The 15,398-nt window shown below is 63.1% G+C and overlaps 1 protein-coding gene across 10 annotated transcripts in view; it reads left to right on the top strand.

Annotated features, from left to right (window-relative positions):
* DOT1L (DOT1 like histone lysine methyltransferase) overlaps positions 1-15,398 on the top strand; it is a 66,870-nt gene that overhangs the window by 36,207 nt on the left and 15,265 nt on the right. For 6 of the 10 annotated variants that reach the window (XM_070622410.1, XM_070622412.1, XM_070622418.1 and 3 more), the window contains 11 exons: positions 2,808-2,863; positions 5,565-5,644; positions 8,743-8,811; positions 9,621-9,727; positions 10,310-10,351; positions 11,519-11,629; positions 11,936-12,170; positions 12,803-12,916; positions 13,763-13,854; positions 14,331-14,432; positions 14,818-14,955. In XM_070622410.1, coding sequence (XP_070478511.1) covers positions 2,808-2,863; positions 5,565-5,644; positions 8,743-8,811; positions 9,621-9,727; positions 10,310-10,351; positions 11,519-11,629; positions 11,936-12,170; positions 12,803-12,916; positions 13,763-13,854; positions 14,331-14,432; positions 14,818-14,955 — 1,146 coding nt within the window. The remainder of the gene's footprint in view (positions 1-2,807; positions 2,864-5,564; positions 5,645-8,742; positions 8,812-9,620; positions 9,728-10,309; positions 10,352-11,518; positions 11,630-11,935; positions 12,171-12,802; positions 12,917-13,762; positions 13,855-14,330; positions 14,433-14,817; positions 14,956-15,398) is intronic. The other 4 variants (XM_070622411.1, XM_070622419.1, XM_070622415.1 and 1 more) reach the window with 3 other exon arrangements.

The raw sequence follows: 15,398 nt of genomic DNA on the forward strand, positions 1-15,398 counted from the left end.
GTGGCTCTCATCCCCTGGGCTCCGAGTGGCTTACCTCAGTCTCCCCATTGGAGGGGTGCTTCACAGAGGCCGCGAGGTTGAGAGCATGTGTGTTCTGTGCAGGTGTGGGTAGTGGCTTCCAGGAGAGTGTCTGTCGAGGTGGAGCAGCCTGGGATGGCACCTGCCCTGCCTGAGTTGGACCCTGGACCTTCCTGCTGGCCTGGGCCCACAAGCAAATCACTGGCCTCCCTGTGGAAGGACGATTGTGCAGACTGAAGCCGTCTGCACCTGTGCATGCTGGGGGCTCCCCTGGACTCTCTTGTCCCCTCGTGCATTTCTCCATACTTGGAGGTCTGTTATGTTGGAGCCAGTCCCAGGGTGACTGGAGGCAGGGAGGGACAGGAAGGTCATGTGCATCTTCTTGGCCATGTTAACTCAGGCACACTGGCCTCAGTGACAGAGCCAACTCAGCCAGTCACTCCGCTCAGACGGTCACAGCCTGTCTGTGCCAGCAACAGAGCTGCAGGGCGGCTGGGCAGCAGAGCCAGGACGGTAGCTGTTTTCTTGCTTTGAACGTGAGACCAGAACTGAGCAGCGGTGCTGTGGCTTTAAACAGCGTGGCCTTGATGGGCCAGCCTCCAAGGAGAGAGGCCCCATCAGGAAGAGCCTGGCGGCACCTGTCAGTCCAGGACCACCCCCAGGAGTGGGGACCCCTGGGGACCCCAGGACTCAGCAGTGGTTGTCCTCACAGCCATGGTTTATACAGAGAAAGGACATGAGTCAAAATGAGCAGAGGGAAGGGCATGTGGGGCGGGGGCGAGAGACCAGGCAGAAGCTTCCAGAGTCCTCTCCCAGGGGAGTCCCACAGGACGTGCCTGGTTTCCCCAAACCAGATGTGACGGCATGTGTGAGGGGCCGTCCCCAGGGCTCGGAGACCAGGACAGGGTTCTTGGGGGGCTGGGCACAGGGCCTCTGCCCGGCATGGATGGGGTTCTGGGCACGGGAGGAGAGCAAAGCTCGGCCAGACCCCGTGTCTGCACAGACAGCTGAGGGCTGGGAGCCTGGGCAGCGTGGGTGGCCGAGACCGAGTCCAGGTCCAGATGCTACCAGGGGCCAGCCTGGCGAGCCGGCCTCTCTGAGAACAGAAGCCTGAGGCCTGTGGGCGAGCTCTTTTTGTCCAGCCTGGTCGGGACTTTGGACTTGTCACTCCGAGGCCTGGCTGGGCTGTGCGCCAGGAGCAGCGGCTGAGGCAGAAGCTTCCTCGGGTGGGGATGGGATTCAGATTCGGGCATGACTGGGACGTGGGCGGGCCCTCCCCCTACACCTGGACTGCCTTCCCCTGGCTCACCTCCTCACACCGTGCACCTTGCGCCGTCATGTCGTGTCACATCACGCGGTGACCCGGGCAGTTCCCCTGTGTGCGCTCAAGGATGGAAGACGTGTAGCTGCTCCTGCCCTCACATGGCCTCATTGCTCTGGGGCAGCAGTACTCCCAGGGCCTTGTCTACTCAGTCTCAATTCCGTCTGCTCTGGGTGGGCACTGGGCCTCCTGGGGGCTACAGTGCCCCATCAGGCTCCTGCTGTCTTCGTGGGGGGGTTCCTGCTCACCTCATGGCACTCGTGCAGGTGGGGACAAGGTCCCATCAGCATCACCCCCACCCCTTCCCAGCCCCTGGCACCCATGAGCCCGCTCTCTGTCTGTGGGTCTGCCTGTTCCGGACGTTTCCTGTCAATGGGATCACACGCCGTGTGTCCTTCTGTGTCTGCTTCTCTCCCTGAGCATCGTGTGTTCAAGGTCCATCCACGTGCGGCTGTGTCAGGGCTTTGCTCCCCTTCACGGCTGTGTTGTGCTCCAGCACGTCAGGGGACACACTCTGTGTGTCCATCATCCATTGGTGGACACTGGGCTGTTTCTGCTTTTTGGTAGTCGTGAATCGTGTTGCTGTGAACATGTGTGTGCAGGTTTTTGTGTGGACGTTTTTAGTTGCCTTGAGTGGATAGCAAGGAGTGGTGATAGAGCCTTTTTGAGGAGTTATAAAGCCATGTTTCTTGGTTTGCTAGACCTTACCGCTCTGGACAGTTGGCTTTACGTGAACTGTGTTCTCTTGGACAGGCCTGGCCGTGGGGCACAGTGATGCTCATCTGCTGATAGAAAGAGCACAGAGAGCGGGAGGCCGGGGCAAAGACAGGGCCGTTCTCGGGTGGGTGAGCAGTAGGAACTGAGGTCAGGTTGCCCAGTGAAGGCCTGTCCCCGTGTCAGAGGGCTAGCCGCGCCTTGCCATGTGCGCTGGTGCTGTCTCGGGGCCGTTGGCCGCGTGGTGTCTGGCCTGGCGTGGTCTGTGCCGGGCGCTCCCCTGCGTGCAGGCCCACAGTTCTGTCTGCTCTTGGCAGCCTGCCTCAGTCCGAAACAGCCGTGGCTCAGGGGCGCGCCCTGCTGGCTCGGCCTGGACACGGCATCTTGGCTTTCCCCTGCATTCTCTATGAGGCTGCAACCACTTTCAGCCCCGACGAGCCATGTCCTCGTCATTCGTCGTCATTTGTGTCCCACACTTGGGATGGGCACTGGAGCCCTAGGCGCCCTTCCTGCCAAGTTGCGTGCCTGGTGACCCGCACATCGTATGGCAACCTGCAGTGTGTGGTTTCGGCTATCCCCGACTGTCCCCTCCTCCCCTCGGAGCCGGCGGCCGGCTGCCTGGCCTTATCTCGTGTCCCTCCCACATTGGCGACTTTGTGCTCATTTCATCCTTTCTTTGCGGGGGGTGAGGGTAGGGGTGCAGCGGCCGAGCGAGAGTGGAGAGTGAGCGTTGTCCCTGTCTTCTTCCTTTCAGCTGGAAAGAGGCGATTTCCTCTCGGAAGAGTGGAGAGAGCGGATTGCCAACACAAGGTACGCGGGGTGGGCGAGTCGGGGGCTCTGGGGGCCGAGAGGGCAGCACCAGGGCCTGGCTGGGCAGGGTGCGCGCTGGGGGGCCCCGCTGTCGCAGGTCCAGGCCGGACGGCCCTCGCTGAGCGGCTGCCTTTCCCAGGGCAGAGAGGGCCGGCAGAGGCCCGCAGAGCTTCCCTCCTCCACCCGGGCGCCTCTCCTCCCACCAGGGGTCACTCAGGGCTGTCAGCAGAGCAGGTGGTCATAGCTGGGCAGGGCTGGGCTGAGAGGCTCAAGGCCCATTCGTGCCCCCCGCTGCCTGCAGGAAGGGCCCCACCCTGCCCCCTTCTGGGCCTGCGCTCAGGGTGGGTCTTGCTGTGTAGCAGCACCCAGGCTGGTGCCTTTGCCTCCTCCTCGGCCTGGCTGGGGGCTGTTTCTCTGCGCTCCCCTGTGGGGCTGATGCGTGACCTCAGTGCCCTCTGGCTCCTGAGGCTGCATCTGTGGTCCTTTCCGCTGTCCTGTCTTGCCATCTTCCTTTGTCCTGCCGCTGCCTCCGGCCAGGGGTCTGGGGAGTGAGGCTGGATCTCTGCTTTGCCCTGGCATCTGGCAGTGACCGCCCTCGGAGCACTTGCTGGGTCAGCAGGAAGAAGCGTGGGAGCGCGAGCACCTAGCGTGGGTCAGCAGAGGTTGCTGGCCCTTGGCTGCGCTGCCATGTGGAGCCCGCACAGGTGGAGTCTGGCCTTGCAGTCTTGTCCTCTCTCCTGGGGACCTCCTGCAGGTTGCCCCTCCTCCCACTGCCCGGTTCTTGGGGCAGATGGGAAGCAGGTGTCCCTCTTGCACAGCGTGTTTCCTGTTCTCTCCCGTGAGAACTTCTCACCCTAGGCGGGCCCTCTGTCCCCCACTGGCTGGGTCCCCCACCGTTTGCTTGGGAGAACCATGCTGATCCCACTGATTGGGGTCTGGGCTCTGCTGCAGCTGTGGTGGGCTGAGCCGTGCTCAGGGTGCAGCGGGGGGCCCTCCCCAGTGGGCCAAGTGCTGACCAGCAGCGTCCAGGCTGAGGTGTCCTGTCTTCCAGGTGTCATGGTGATATAGGAGCTCCCTGAGAGCGCACCACACCCTTGCCTCGTCTACCTGTCGCCACCTGGCCTGGGACCCATCCCATGGGCTCAGCCCCTTCTTCCTGCGGGCAGGGCGTGGATGGGCCTCAGTGACTGGAGAGCGTGGCATGGTCCCAGTGCCGTGCAACTCTGCAAGTGCCCTGGCCCCCCCCGCCCCCGTTTCCCCTAGGTGCTCTGCTTCCTGTCAAGGGTGTCCCCTCCCCCTCCAGCTCCTTGTCATTGAGGGCATCCATCAGTGCTTCGCCTGGCTTCGGTTAACTCCCTAGTTTCCTTGTGTCTGGAATGTGAGGGGGCCATGGCCTTAGGAGCCTTCTCCAGTCACGGTGGTCCCCGGGGGCTTTTCTGGCTCATGCCCTGGTCACCTTGAGACTCTGGCGTCCAACCTTCCCAAGCTCGGGTCTGGAGTGGGGACCCAGCCAGGCCAGCCTCGCTCTCCGTGGAGCTTCCTTGCTCGCCCGTCTGGTTGCAGCTGTGTCCGCCAGCAGCCCAGAGGCTGTGGCCCGGTGTCTTCTGTGCACTTTGCTGTGTGAGGCGCATGGAGGGAGCTGGGCTTTACTTGCACCTTTGGTGTTTCGTCTTGCGGCTCTGCCCGTTGCAGTCTGCTCTGCTCTGTCTGGGCTGCTGTGAAGGGTTCCAGACTCTTGACTTTAAAATTATTGAGATTCGAAACAAGCAGCGTGGCGGGGAGCCCGCTGGCTGGTTCTGTGAGGGTTGGAGAGGCGCTGTCCACGGTGCTGCTGCCATGGCCTAGGCCTGGCCGTGGCGTGGCTTTAGTGCACAGGCGCGCACGCCGGAGAGAGAGGCTGCGTCATTTTAAGGATGGAATGGTCTGTCTTCAGGTCCTCCCATGAACCAGCTGCATGGGTGTTTCTAGAGTTTAGCCATTCGGAGAGTTTCTCTGGGTTAGCGAGTGTTGGCCCGGGCGGATGAGGGAGCTGGCGAGTGGAACGTGGCAGGCGGGTGCACAGGCAGGTGACACAGCCCCCTGGTGTGTGACGGCAGCTTCCTGGACCGCCCGAGTGGGCAGCCTTCAAGTCTAGGGTCCTTGAGTCATCTGGGGCCAGAGAACGTTGGAGAAAACAGGAAAGGATGAGCCACCCCGCCCTTAGAACTGTGCTTTGGTCCCGTGGACCCTCAAGTGGCTCCCTTTCAAACGCAGCTTGACCCCACCGAGCTGCCTTCCTGTCTGGGTGTCTGGTCACCCTCACACTGCTGTCCCCAGGCGACGGTTGTGCCACCCCATTCCAGCCAGGGACGTCTGAGAGGCGGGCAGGGAGGAGCAAGCAGTCAGTGGAGGGAGTGGGAGGGGGAGGCGAGGACTGGGGCCGCCTTGGCCCGCACGTGTCTGCTTGGGCTTTTCCAGAGGAGCCAGCAGTCTGATTGTCACGGAGAATTTCTGAGTTATCCATGTTAGTGACAAACCAGGGCAGCCGTCCTACCCTGCGGGCCCAGGAGCCCATCCCCGCCTGGGCAGTGGTGGTGCGGGCAGAGCCTGGGCTGGCCGGCCCCCGAGCTGGCACTGGAGGCGGCCGGCGTGTGTGCCCCGGAGCTCTAGACACTGTGGAAATGGAACCTTCGTTTTACTCAACTGGAATATTATTTTGCAGTGTTATATTTGTGAATAACTTTGCCTTTGGTCCTGAGGTGGATCACCAGCTGAAGGAGCGATTTGCAAACATGAAGGAAGGTAACGTACCCCAGCCCTGCCCTGTGCACCGCGCCCTCAGACGGCCACCGCGGTCCGTCTGTCCTGGCCCCAACTGCAGGTGCTGGTGCTCTCTGGGTCGGTCCCGACCCCATCCAGCTCAGTGCCCCATCGCAGGGCCTCAGCAGCGGGGTCCCAGGCCTGTGTCTTCCAGTCCAGTGAGGAGTGGAGCAGGCGTGGCCCAACCCCTGCTTGGGCGGGAGCTTCCCGCTGGCCCCAGGGCCTTGTGGGGCGGCCAGACCAGCAAGGAGAGCCCTGGGCTGTCGGTGAAATTGGAGTGGCCCTTAAACAACGGGTGACTACCTAATGTCCCAGCTTAGATAAAAGGGTCATTCATCGTTTATCTGAAGTTCAGACTTGACTGGCATCCCTGCTTTATCTGGCAGCCCTCACCTGGGACGCTGAGGGCTCTGGGGCTGTCCAGGCTGACTCCGTTGGCTTTTTCTGGGCCTTTCTCGTTTGAGCCCGTCCCCACCTGGCCAGAGCCGCCCCTGCTGCTCTGTCTGCCTCCCTGCCCTCCATCCGCAGCAGCAGGTGGCCGCCCAGTCCAGCCCGGAGGGGAGAGGCAGGGCCGGCTCCCCTGTGTCTGAGTCTCAGCACTGCGGCCGGAGCTTGCCCATGCAGGTCGCGGAGCGCGGCTGAGAGCCGCCGGTGGCCTCTTCGAGCCTGGAGCTGTCGGGCCATTGCCCTGGGGTCTGTCGAGCACTGGGAAGAGCTGTGTTCTCCCCATACCCAGGACAGCTTTGAGATTCGGGACTCCCCTGGCGGTTTTGTGCAGTGTGTGTTCTTCTATTGGGATCTGGCCCAAACCTTAAGGGGAGGTGCCCTGTCTCTGAAATCTTGACAGTCCACCGGTGGATGGGGAGGAACCCGTGCAGGCCGCAGCTCCCTGCGGCCCTCACCCCCTCACCCAGCCAGCCTCTCCCTGGGGACGTGGGGCTTCCCTCTTTTGACTCTTGTGTCCCCAGCTCCTCCCTCGGCCTGTGGTGAACTGTATGAGTTCCCTCCGTGCCCGAGCTGTGTGTGCTGCGGGCTGCATGCCCGCTCTGCGTCCCCCAGAAGGTGAAGGGGGGAAGCTCCATGCGTGTCCCCACGTTAGCCACCCAGGAGGGAGTCACTCAGGCAGAGACGTTAGTGTCTCCTGTCCCTTTGCTATGTCTGGGGCGTCCTCGCATGCTAGAATGTCAGACTGATGAGAACACCCCGTTCTAGAACCTTCTAAGTAGATGGGAGCCAGCTCATTTTATTTGAACCCTGATTCAGATTTTGTAACTGCCCCTGGATTTTAGTATGTCAGGCTCTGACTCAGAAAGTAGGGGAGAAAACCCAGTGTGTTCCAGGAGGGGAAGACAGAAGAGCCAGCGCCATCTGGGGTGCTGCGGGCGAGGCCATACCTGGAGCTTGGGCAGGTCCTCGCCAGTCTTGTCTCCCACAGACGACGGTGGTGTCGTCCACGTTGGATTTAGTCACAGAAAGCACCATCGATAATCCCATGGGCAGTCGAGCCAGGGAAAGCCCACAGGCGTCCTCTGACCTCAGATGCCCATCCTTCTCCAGGGTCCTCCTGACATGAACTTGGCGGGTCTCCTGGGCCCCCCAGTGGGCATGCCCTGTCGAGGAGACTGGGCTGTGGGCTGTGACCTTAGAAGTTGGATATGCAGCCCCCTCAGCCGTCAGCACCCCCCCCGGCTCTGGGGTCAGCAGCTCCCCTTCATGGCCCAAACAGGGAAGCTCCTGGACGTGGATGGAGGGATGGAGCCGCGCGGCTCTGAGAAGGTGTCCCCGCACTTCGCCAGTGATGACACAGACAGCAGGAGTCACCCGCCCTGCAGGGAGGTCCCCCAGAAAGCGCCCTTCCCCCTTGGGCCAATCAGAGTGGCTAATAAAGTGAGCTGCGCTGGTCCTCCTTCCAAGATGGCCTAGACAGACGCGAGGTGCTCCCGGGGTGGCCTGGCTCAGGGCGTCTTCCCTGCCCTGCTCCCACCTGTTTCCACCACCAGGCCTCTAGGGAGGCCCCCGAGTGCCACCTGATCTCAGGATGGTTCCCACGTTTGTTCCAAGCAAACTGCAGAGTTGAAGGACCTCTCAGCATCAAGCCAGGTGGCTTCCGGCTTCCTTCAGCAGTGGCAGCTTCAGTGCGCGTGTGTGCGTGTGCGTGTATGTGAGTGCATGTCTGTGTGCAGGTGAGTGTGGCACAGGTTCATGATCTTGTCTGAGTGAGCTGCAGCTGTCCCACTCACCCTGCACACGTGCCCCCAGCCCGAGTATGCAGGCCCCCATCAGAGCCCACATCGGCCTGGCTGTGCCCGGAGCACCTCTTCTGTGTGTCCCTAACCTTCCAGCCCAGCTGTGCCTGGAACACCTCTTCTGCTGTGCCCCTAACCCATGACATTGACACATGGCCTTCGGGCCTCTGCCACTGACGTTTGAGAGCAGCCCCTCCGTCTTTTTTGACAACGCCCCAGTGGACCCCTTGTCTGGTCGCCTTTAGCCCATCCTGGGCTCATCCCCCGTGGTGAGCTCGACCTTGCCCCTCTGTGCCCTGTCTCCTGTGGGCCTAAACGCCCGCTTGTCGAACTAGGGCCAGCTCGGGACCAAGGGTGGGGGGGGCGCCTGCCCATCCCTCTGGTCACCAGCTGTGTGCTGCAGGGGTGCACACTCAGAAGCCCCTCCTGGCCCTGTTGCAGGTTGCTGTTTCCCAGTTAGGCCACTCTGAGGACTCGAGGTTCTGTTTCCTCATCCCGTGACGCGCCCTGGATGCTCCCGCGGTTCAGCACGCCCCGTGGGTGCTGCGAGGGCCCTGGCCGCCGGGCCTCTGTGAGGCCCTGGGCCCTCTGAGCTCTTGCTCTCTCCCTGGCACCACGAGGCTGCCACCTGACCTTGGCTTGGCTCGGCCCTGGGCCATGTCACCCGCCGCCTTCTTGGGGACAGCTCTCAGAGACCCGGCTGCATGTCGGGGTGCTGCTCGTGACTGAGGGGCTGTGGGGCATGTGCGTGCTCAGTTGGACTCATCCTGAGTTTTCTCATTTAAGCGTACGATTGTTGTCCACGGATGGCAGTGATTAATTCCTGTGTTTCAGGTGGCAGAATTGTGTCCTCGAAGCCCTTTGCACCTCTGAACTTCAGAATAAACAGTAGAAACTTGAGTGGTAAGAAACTTTCGTTTTGCTAAATTATCAATATATGTGATTCTGAGCCTCTGACGTGCGTTAATGCCGGGTCCCTGCAGCACCGCTGACATCCGGCCCGGTCACTCTCTGTGGGGCTGTCCTGGGCGCTGTGGGGGTTGAGCAGCATCCCTGGCCCTCACCCACTCGATGCCAGGAGCACCCCCAGTGACACTCACAGATGTCCTCAGACATGACCTGGGGTCCCCTGGGGGCAGGACTGCCCGGGTTGGCCCACAGCTTGGATGGGAGTTTACGAAGCCAGAAAGGAGCAGGTGACAAGGCTGCTCTGCATTCACACTGAGGGCCTGGGTGGGCGAGGGGCTCAGTGCAGACAGCCTGCGATGGGAGGGGCTGGCACCCTGGCCCCTGGGGGAGCCACGTTGGCTCCGTGGTGCTCAGCCTTGTGGGTTTCTGGTGTTTGGGTGCTGGGTGCTTTGGTAGCCGTGTTTCGAAATCATCCTACAAGTGCTTTTCGATCCTACCTGGTTGAGCTCATTGCCTTTTTCCTCTGACGAGCCCTGTGGGTTAGCAGACTTGCCTTCAGGCATGTGCAGGCTGTGCGCCTCTCTCATCTGCCTGCGGGCTGGCCTCCAGGTGCCTCCCTGGCCTGGTGGCCGTGGACGGGCCCGTGAGGATGTGGGTGCGAGGTACTTTCTGCCCGCTTCCTGCCTCGTCTCCTGCGGGTGCCTCTTGGGCAGGAGGTCACTGCCAGGAAACTGCACGCCGGGGCCTCGCCGCGGCTCCCTGCCCGGTGCTTGAGGCCCTGACACGCTGCCTGCTGTGCGCAGACATCGGCACCATCATGCGCGTTGTGGAGCTCTCGCCACTGAAGGGCTCGGTGTCGTGGACGGGGAAGCCGGTCTCCTACTACCTGCACACCATCGACCGCACCATAGTGAGTGTCCCCGCGTGGCGGGTGCTGCGCCCTCCCTGGGCTGTCCTGACTGGCACCCTCCTCATCGCTGCTGAGGCCTGCACCCCGAGCGCCTTCCTCCCCAGCACTCTCACCCTACCCTCAGCTGTCACAGTTGTCTCTCAGCAGGAATGGCTGTGGCCAGGAGGTCGAGGCGTTTGTCTGTCTTCCCTTTTCTGCTCTCAGCCCTTGTGTAGGACAGACGTGGTCCTGGGTGACACGTGACGATAATGGACTTGGCCTTGGCATCTGAGGCCTCTGGTGTCCAGGGGCCTCTGGGCCGGCTGGAAGCCAGTTCTTGGGCTCACCCATGGTGTGTCTGCCCGCTTCGTGAGATGGCTCTGGAGGGTCTGCACGACCCCGGAGAGCGTGGCCCAGTGGTCGGGGAGGGTCTGGGCAGAATGCATTCCCCTTGGGAGGCGAGGTCGTGGGCCTGTCTGGAAGCCTCGATGCTGCCAGCTCTCTAGTGGCATCTGACGCTAGCGCATTGGGGTGTCGCTTCTGTCCTGACAGGGTTGCAACTGACTTCTAATACGAGTATTTCTTTTCTTTCTCCATTTTTAGCTTGAAAACTATTTTTCTAGTCTGAAAAACCCAAAACTCAGGGTAAGTTTGTGTTTTTTTCCTTGACTTAACAACGTGGGTGTGCCGCTTGCCGGAAGCTTGCCCGTGTGCCATGTGGCCGCGTGAGGAGCGCTGTTGGAGCGGCGGGTCTGGGCGGCTCCACGGGCCTGCAGGCCCCGGCCCTGCCCCGTCTCCTCCGGCCCTCGCTCGCCCATGTCCGCCTCCTCTCTCCCAGCTCCCGCTGGGCATGCTTCTTGTGAGCAACTGTTTTTTGGGAAATGGGTTGAATGAGTTGCAGTCTTTGAAAATTTTGTGGTCATTTGGTGAGTTGTGCTGAAGCACAGAATGGGCGAACCGCTCTTTCTTCGTTACCCTGACCCACCGCATCCATAACACGGGACCCGAGGAGCTGGGGCGGCCGGCGTGTCCCGCCCCGTCCGGGCATGGTGCGGCTGCTTCTGGCCTTGCCGGTCAGCACACGGGGTGCCTGCTGGCTGTCGAGAGAGCCGGCCTGAAGTCTGACCGTGTGGTTCTGCCACCCCTGTGGCGTCCCTCCCAGGGCCAGGTCCTAGGACTCGCCTCTCCAGCCTCCAAGCCTCAGAGAACGTCTGTCTAAGTGTCTTTCTCTTTGAGGCTCAGACAAGTATCTGAGCATGAAGAAGCCCCCTCGGAAATGACCTGCCCCGGCCCCCGGGACCCTGTGTCCTTCTGCCGTACATAGCAGGAGCCAGGTCTTACGTGGTCATCCCCCGCCAAGAACACAGAGCAGCTTAAGCTTGCCGGTGTCGCCCCGTGTTACCTCCCTTTCGTCATGGCGTCTGTAGCAAATCTTGCTTCAGAGAACAGACTCTCTTGTGTAGGAAACACGCCATCCTGGGGCCCTTGGCACACCTGTCAGAGGGGCAGAGGGAAGTGACCGCCTGGCAGTGGCTTCCGTCCCTGCACTGAGGGTCCCTCGTCTGTAATTTGAGTTCCCATGACCGAGCTCTGGGGCTCTGCTCGCCTCCGGCAGACGCAGATGTGCTCACAGGCTGCGGCCGGCTGTGGGGCCTCAGGAGGCTCCTGGGCTGCTTGGCGCCTCAGTCCCCTCGTCTGTGCAGAGGGCAGAGGGGTGGACATGAGTGGACCTCAAGCAGGGGCTCCGGGTCTCCTCAGGCCGGGGCCCCGACCGCCAGCACTCTCGGGAACACGGCCGCACTTGCTTTCCAGGAGGAGCAAGAGGCAGCCCGGCGCCGGCAGCAGCGGGACGCCAAGAGCAACACGACCACTCCCACCAAGGTGCCCGAGGGCAAGGCGGCCGCGCCTGTGGACACCCCCATGGTGAGTGGCCCCACGGCCTGGCGTCGAGGGCGCGCGCCCTGGCTCTGCTGCCCTGGTCCTGGCGGGAGTGTCTCGTCTGTCCACAGTGACCTGTGGGGACCCGGCCAGGGAGGGCGATGCTGCATGTGCGCGTTGGTAGGCGCCCTCCCTCGCCAGGCCGGAGCAGGGCCGGGATTCCAGGCCTGGTCCTGGGTGCGCGGCACTTGCTCTCCTCCCCTCGCTCTCCTGGAGCCCATGTCGCATGCTTGGTGCTAACAAAGGGCTTGGCTCCTGCCAACACGCCCCCCCCCCCAACCTGTCCGCTAGGATTCTGGTGCTGAGGACGAGAAAGCTGGGGCGACCGCCGTCAAAAAGCCGTCCCCGTCCAAAGCGCGGAAGAAGAAGCTGAACAAGAAGGGCCGGAAGATGGCCGGCCGGAAGCGCGGGCGTCCCAAGAAGGCGAGCACTGCGAACCCCGAGCGTAAGCCCAAGAAGACCCAAACTGCACTGGACCTCCTGCACGCGCAGACCGTGTCTCAGGCGGCGTCGCCCTCGCCGCAGGGTGAGCAGCCCCGCCTCCCGGCGTCTCCCAGTGCAGACGGCCCCTCATGGCCTCCGCCCCGCGGCCCAAGCGCTGTGCTCCTCAGATGCGTCGTCCGCCCGTCCTGGCGGCTCCCCGTCCTTGCGCTGCCTCGGCGCGGTGTGCGGCTCTCTGGGCATCCCCACTGCCTCTCTCCTGCCCCTGGCACGGCCCACCAGCTCGGGGCAGTGGAAGGGCAGAGGTTGCTGGCGGTGTCCTGTGCTGTATGGGTCGGCACGTGACTTCCAGATCCTGCTGAGGGTGGGACGTCCTGGGCTGTGAGTGCGGCGCCGCTTGCCCGGCTTCGCCGCCCCCTACAGTTTGCCCGAGAGCAAGGCGCAGCGGGGCTTCCTGGCTCACCCTGCCGGCCAAGGCTCTGCTGGCTGCACAGCCACGGCAGAAACGACGCGGCCACAGGGATGTCTTAGATCGTAGGGGTCATTGTCTGTTTCTAGAAGCGCCGAGATGTGGTATCTGATGGCGTCTTTGGACCTTAGGAGCTGTACTGAGTCTTATCTTTAAAAAAGCTGGTAAAAGTCCATGGAGCAGTCTTCTGGAACTCTCCAGGAGTGCCGGGCAGTTATTGAAGCGTGGCTGTTGCTGTCTCCCCACAGATGCGTACAAGTCACCTCACAGCCCGTTCTACCAGCTACCTCCCAGCGTGCAGCGGCACCCCCCCGACCAGCTGCTGCTGGCCCCCACCCCGCCCGCACTGCAGAAGCTGCTAGGTGAGCTGGCGCCAGGCGTGCGGGGTCTGCGGGTTCCACAGGTTCCGACCCCGTGGCTCTTGGGGAGGGGGCGGGGCTGAGGCTCTGCTTGTGTAGCGACCCCAGTGAAAGCCACATTGTACGGGTGACCACACTAGAGGTACAGGGCCAGGGTCAGTCCTGTCAGGTGACCCCGGGGCTTCCGGGTCAGCAGGGCCGTGTGGTTGTCTGAGGCTGAGGTTCTGCCCCCCAGGGTAGACTAGGGAGCTCCTGGCATCGAGTGGGTGGGGCCAGGGATGCTGCTTACCCCCCACCCCTCCCAGGACAGCCCCCCAGAGAGTGACCCGGCCCCAGTGTCTGCCGTGTGGGGGATGGGCCTGTCAGGATGAGCTTGGTGCCACCAGGGCGCAGGGCCCTCTCTGGCTTAGCCGAGCATGTGCTCACATCGACGGGCCAGATCCCGGTGCCTCTGGCCACTTTGAGCCTGGAAGCAGGAAAGCCCTTCGCGCGGTGGGAGCCGTCAGGTTCCTCCGTCCGGCGTCCGTGGCATGTTTACTCGGGAAAGTTGGCAGGTTTGGTAGCTGAAACCCACGTGGTCTGGGGAGAAAGGAAGTGCAGGGTGACGACGGCAGGGCTTTGAGGGGCCGTGGGAGGGTCCCGGTGGAGGCGCTGAGGCAGCGTGGGCACCGAAGGCCCTGGTGGGATGACAGTGGCGAACAGACACGTTTAAGCGGCATCTGAGGCTGCACCGAGCAAGCCCCCATTGAGATCAGGGCTCCGGCCTGGCCGCGTCGCTGCCCTCTGCCTCCCTGCTGACCGCGCTTGGGGCATTTCTGCGTGAAAACCCCGCCCTCGGCTCTCCCCTAGAGTCCTTCAAGATTCAGTACTTGCAGTTCTTGGCGTACACGAAGACCCCTCAGTACAAGGCCAACCTGCAGCAGCTGCTGGACCAGGAGAAGGTGGGCTTCGTGAGGGGCCAGCGTCTGCCTCTGGGTTCCAGATGTCCTCCACGGGGGCTGGCGGGGCGGTGGAGGGGCCCCTGTCCACCAGCTGCCGGGCACCGATGGCCCCCGGCTCGCGGGGAAGTTGTCTCACTTCCCCTGACGTGGCCGCCCAGTGGGAAGGATGTGGCTCTGTGGCTCCTCATCAGTTTGTAACTCAAAACGCCACTCGTGTCGCACGGCCTTTGGACGGAGCGGTGGGAGGGGAGCCGGCCGGTCCCGTGGTGTGTGTGGGGCCCTGGTTGAGTCTGGAGAGGGGTCGGCCCCTCCCTCGCTGAGCGCCGGCCTTTCTCATCCCTGAGAGGGCTGGGAGGCTGTGCAGCCTTCCGGGCTGGAGCGTCTCACGTCAGGCGGCCCTCGGAGCGTGTTTGAGGGCAGGGATGGGGCACGGGCTGCATGGTCACCAGCCCTCCCTGCCGGCCCGTCCCCTGCAGGAGAAGAACGCTCGCTTGCTGGGCGCCGCGCAGCAGCTGTTTGGCCACTGCCAGGCCCAGAAGGAGGAGATCAAGAGGCTCTTCCAGCAGAAGCTGGATGAGGTAGAGGCGTGCGCCCCTGCCCCGGCTCCCCGTCCCGGCAACGACCCAAGTGTGGGATGGGGGGCGGGCAGGGGTGCAGTTGGCGCGGCTGAGATCCAGAAGGCCCGCTTCCTCGTCGGGTGCTCTTGGCTTTGAGCGTCTTCCTCACAGGGCGGCCTGGAACCGGGGCTCTGGTCCGAGGGCTGTGCCCCGTTCAGCGCGTGGGGTGGGCGCAGGCTTGTGTCTTAGGGGCCATCCCAGCATGGCTGCCACCGTGGTCATATTTGGTGTAAGCCAGCCCCCTCCCCTTCCCACCACTGAAGCCCCAGCCCTGGGTTGCCCCCCCCTTTATCCACTGCCCCGTGCTTCTCCGTGGACACCCACCTCTGCCATCCTGTGTCCTCAGCTGGGAGTGAAGGCGCTGACCTACAATGACCTGATCCAAGCGCAGAAGGAGATCTCGGCTCACAACCAGCAGCTGAGGGAGCAGACAGAGCAGCTGGAGAAGGACAACCAGGAGCTGCGGAGCCAGAGCCTGCAGCTGGTGCGCGGGGCCTGGGCGGGCGCGGGGAGGGCGGTCGTCTGTTCCAGAGTGCCCCAGAGCGCCCCGGAGCACGCAGGGCTCCTGCACCCCAGACCGGAAGGGCCGGGCATCCCTCGACCGATGGGCCTGGAGCCCGGTGCCCTGATATGCGTCCCGAGACAGAGATGGCCCGAGGGTGCCTGCTGGGCCTGGGCTGTCCTTCGCTTAGTCTGCAGTGGCGGGGGGGAGGTCCCAGGACCCCCTGCCCCATCCCCCTGTCCTCGTTCGTGTTCGGAACACTCGTGGCTCTCAGAGCATGTTAGAGCCACAGGCAGTTTCTGAGACTTGTCGGGCATGTAGGGCTGTGACAGCACGCAGGCCCCTTCAGGCGTCCTGGGCTTTCCCGTTTCTCCATGCCCCAGTGCTGGGCTCCTCAGGGAGCCCCAGGGTACAGGCCATGCAGC

The sequence above is a fragment of the Equus przewalskii genome, chromosome 6 (assembly GCF_037783145.1).
Source record: "Equus przewalskii isolate Varuska chromosome 6, EquPr2, whole genome shotgun sequence".
NCBI lineage: Eukaryota > Metazoa > Chordata > Mammalia > Perissodactyla > Equidae > Equus > Equus przewalskii.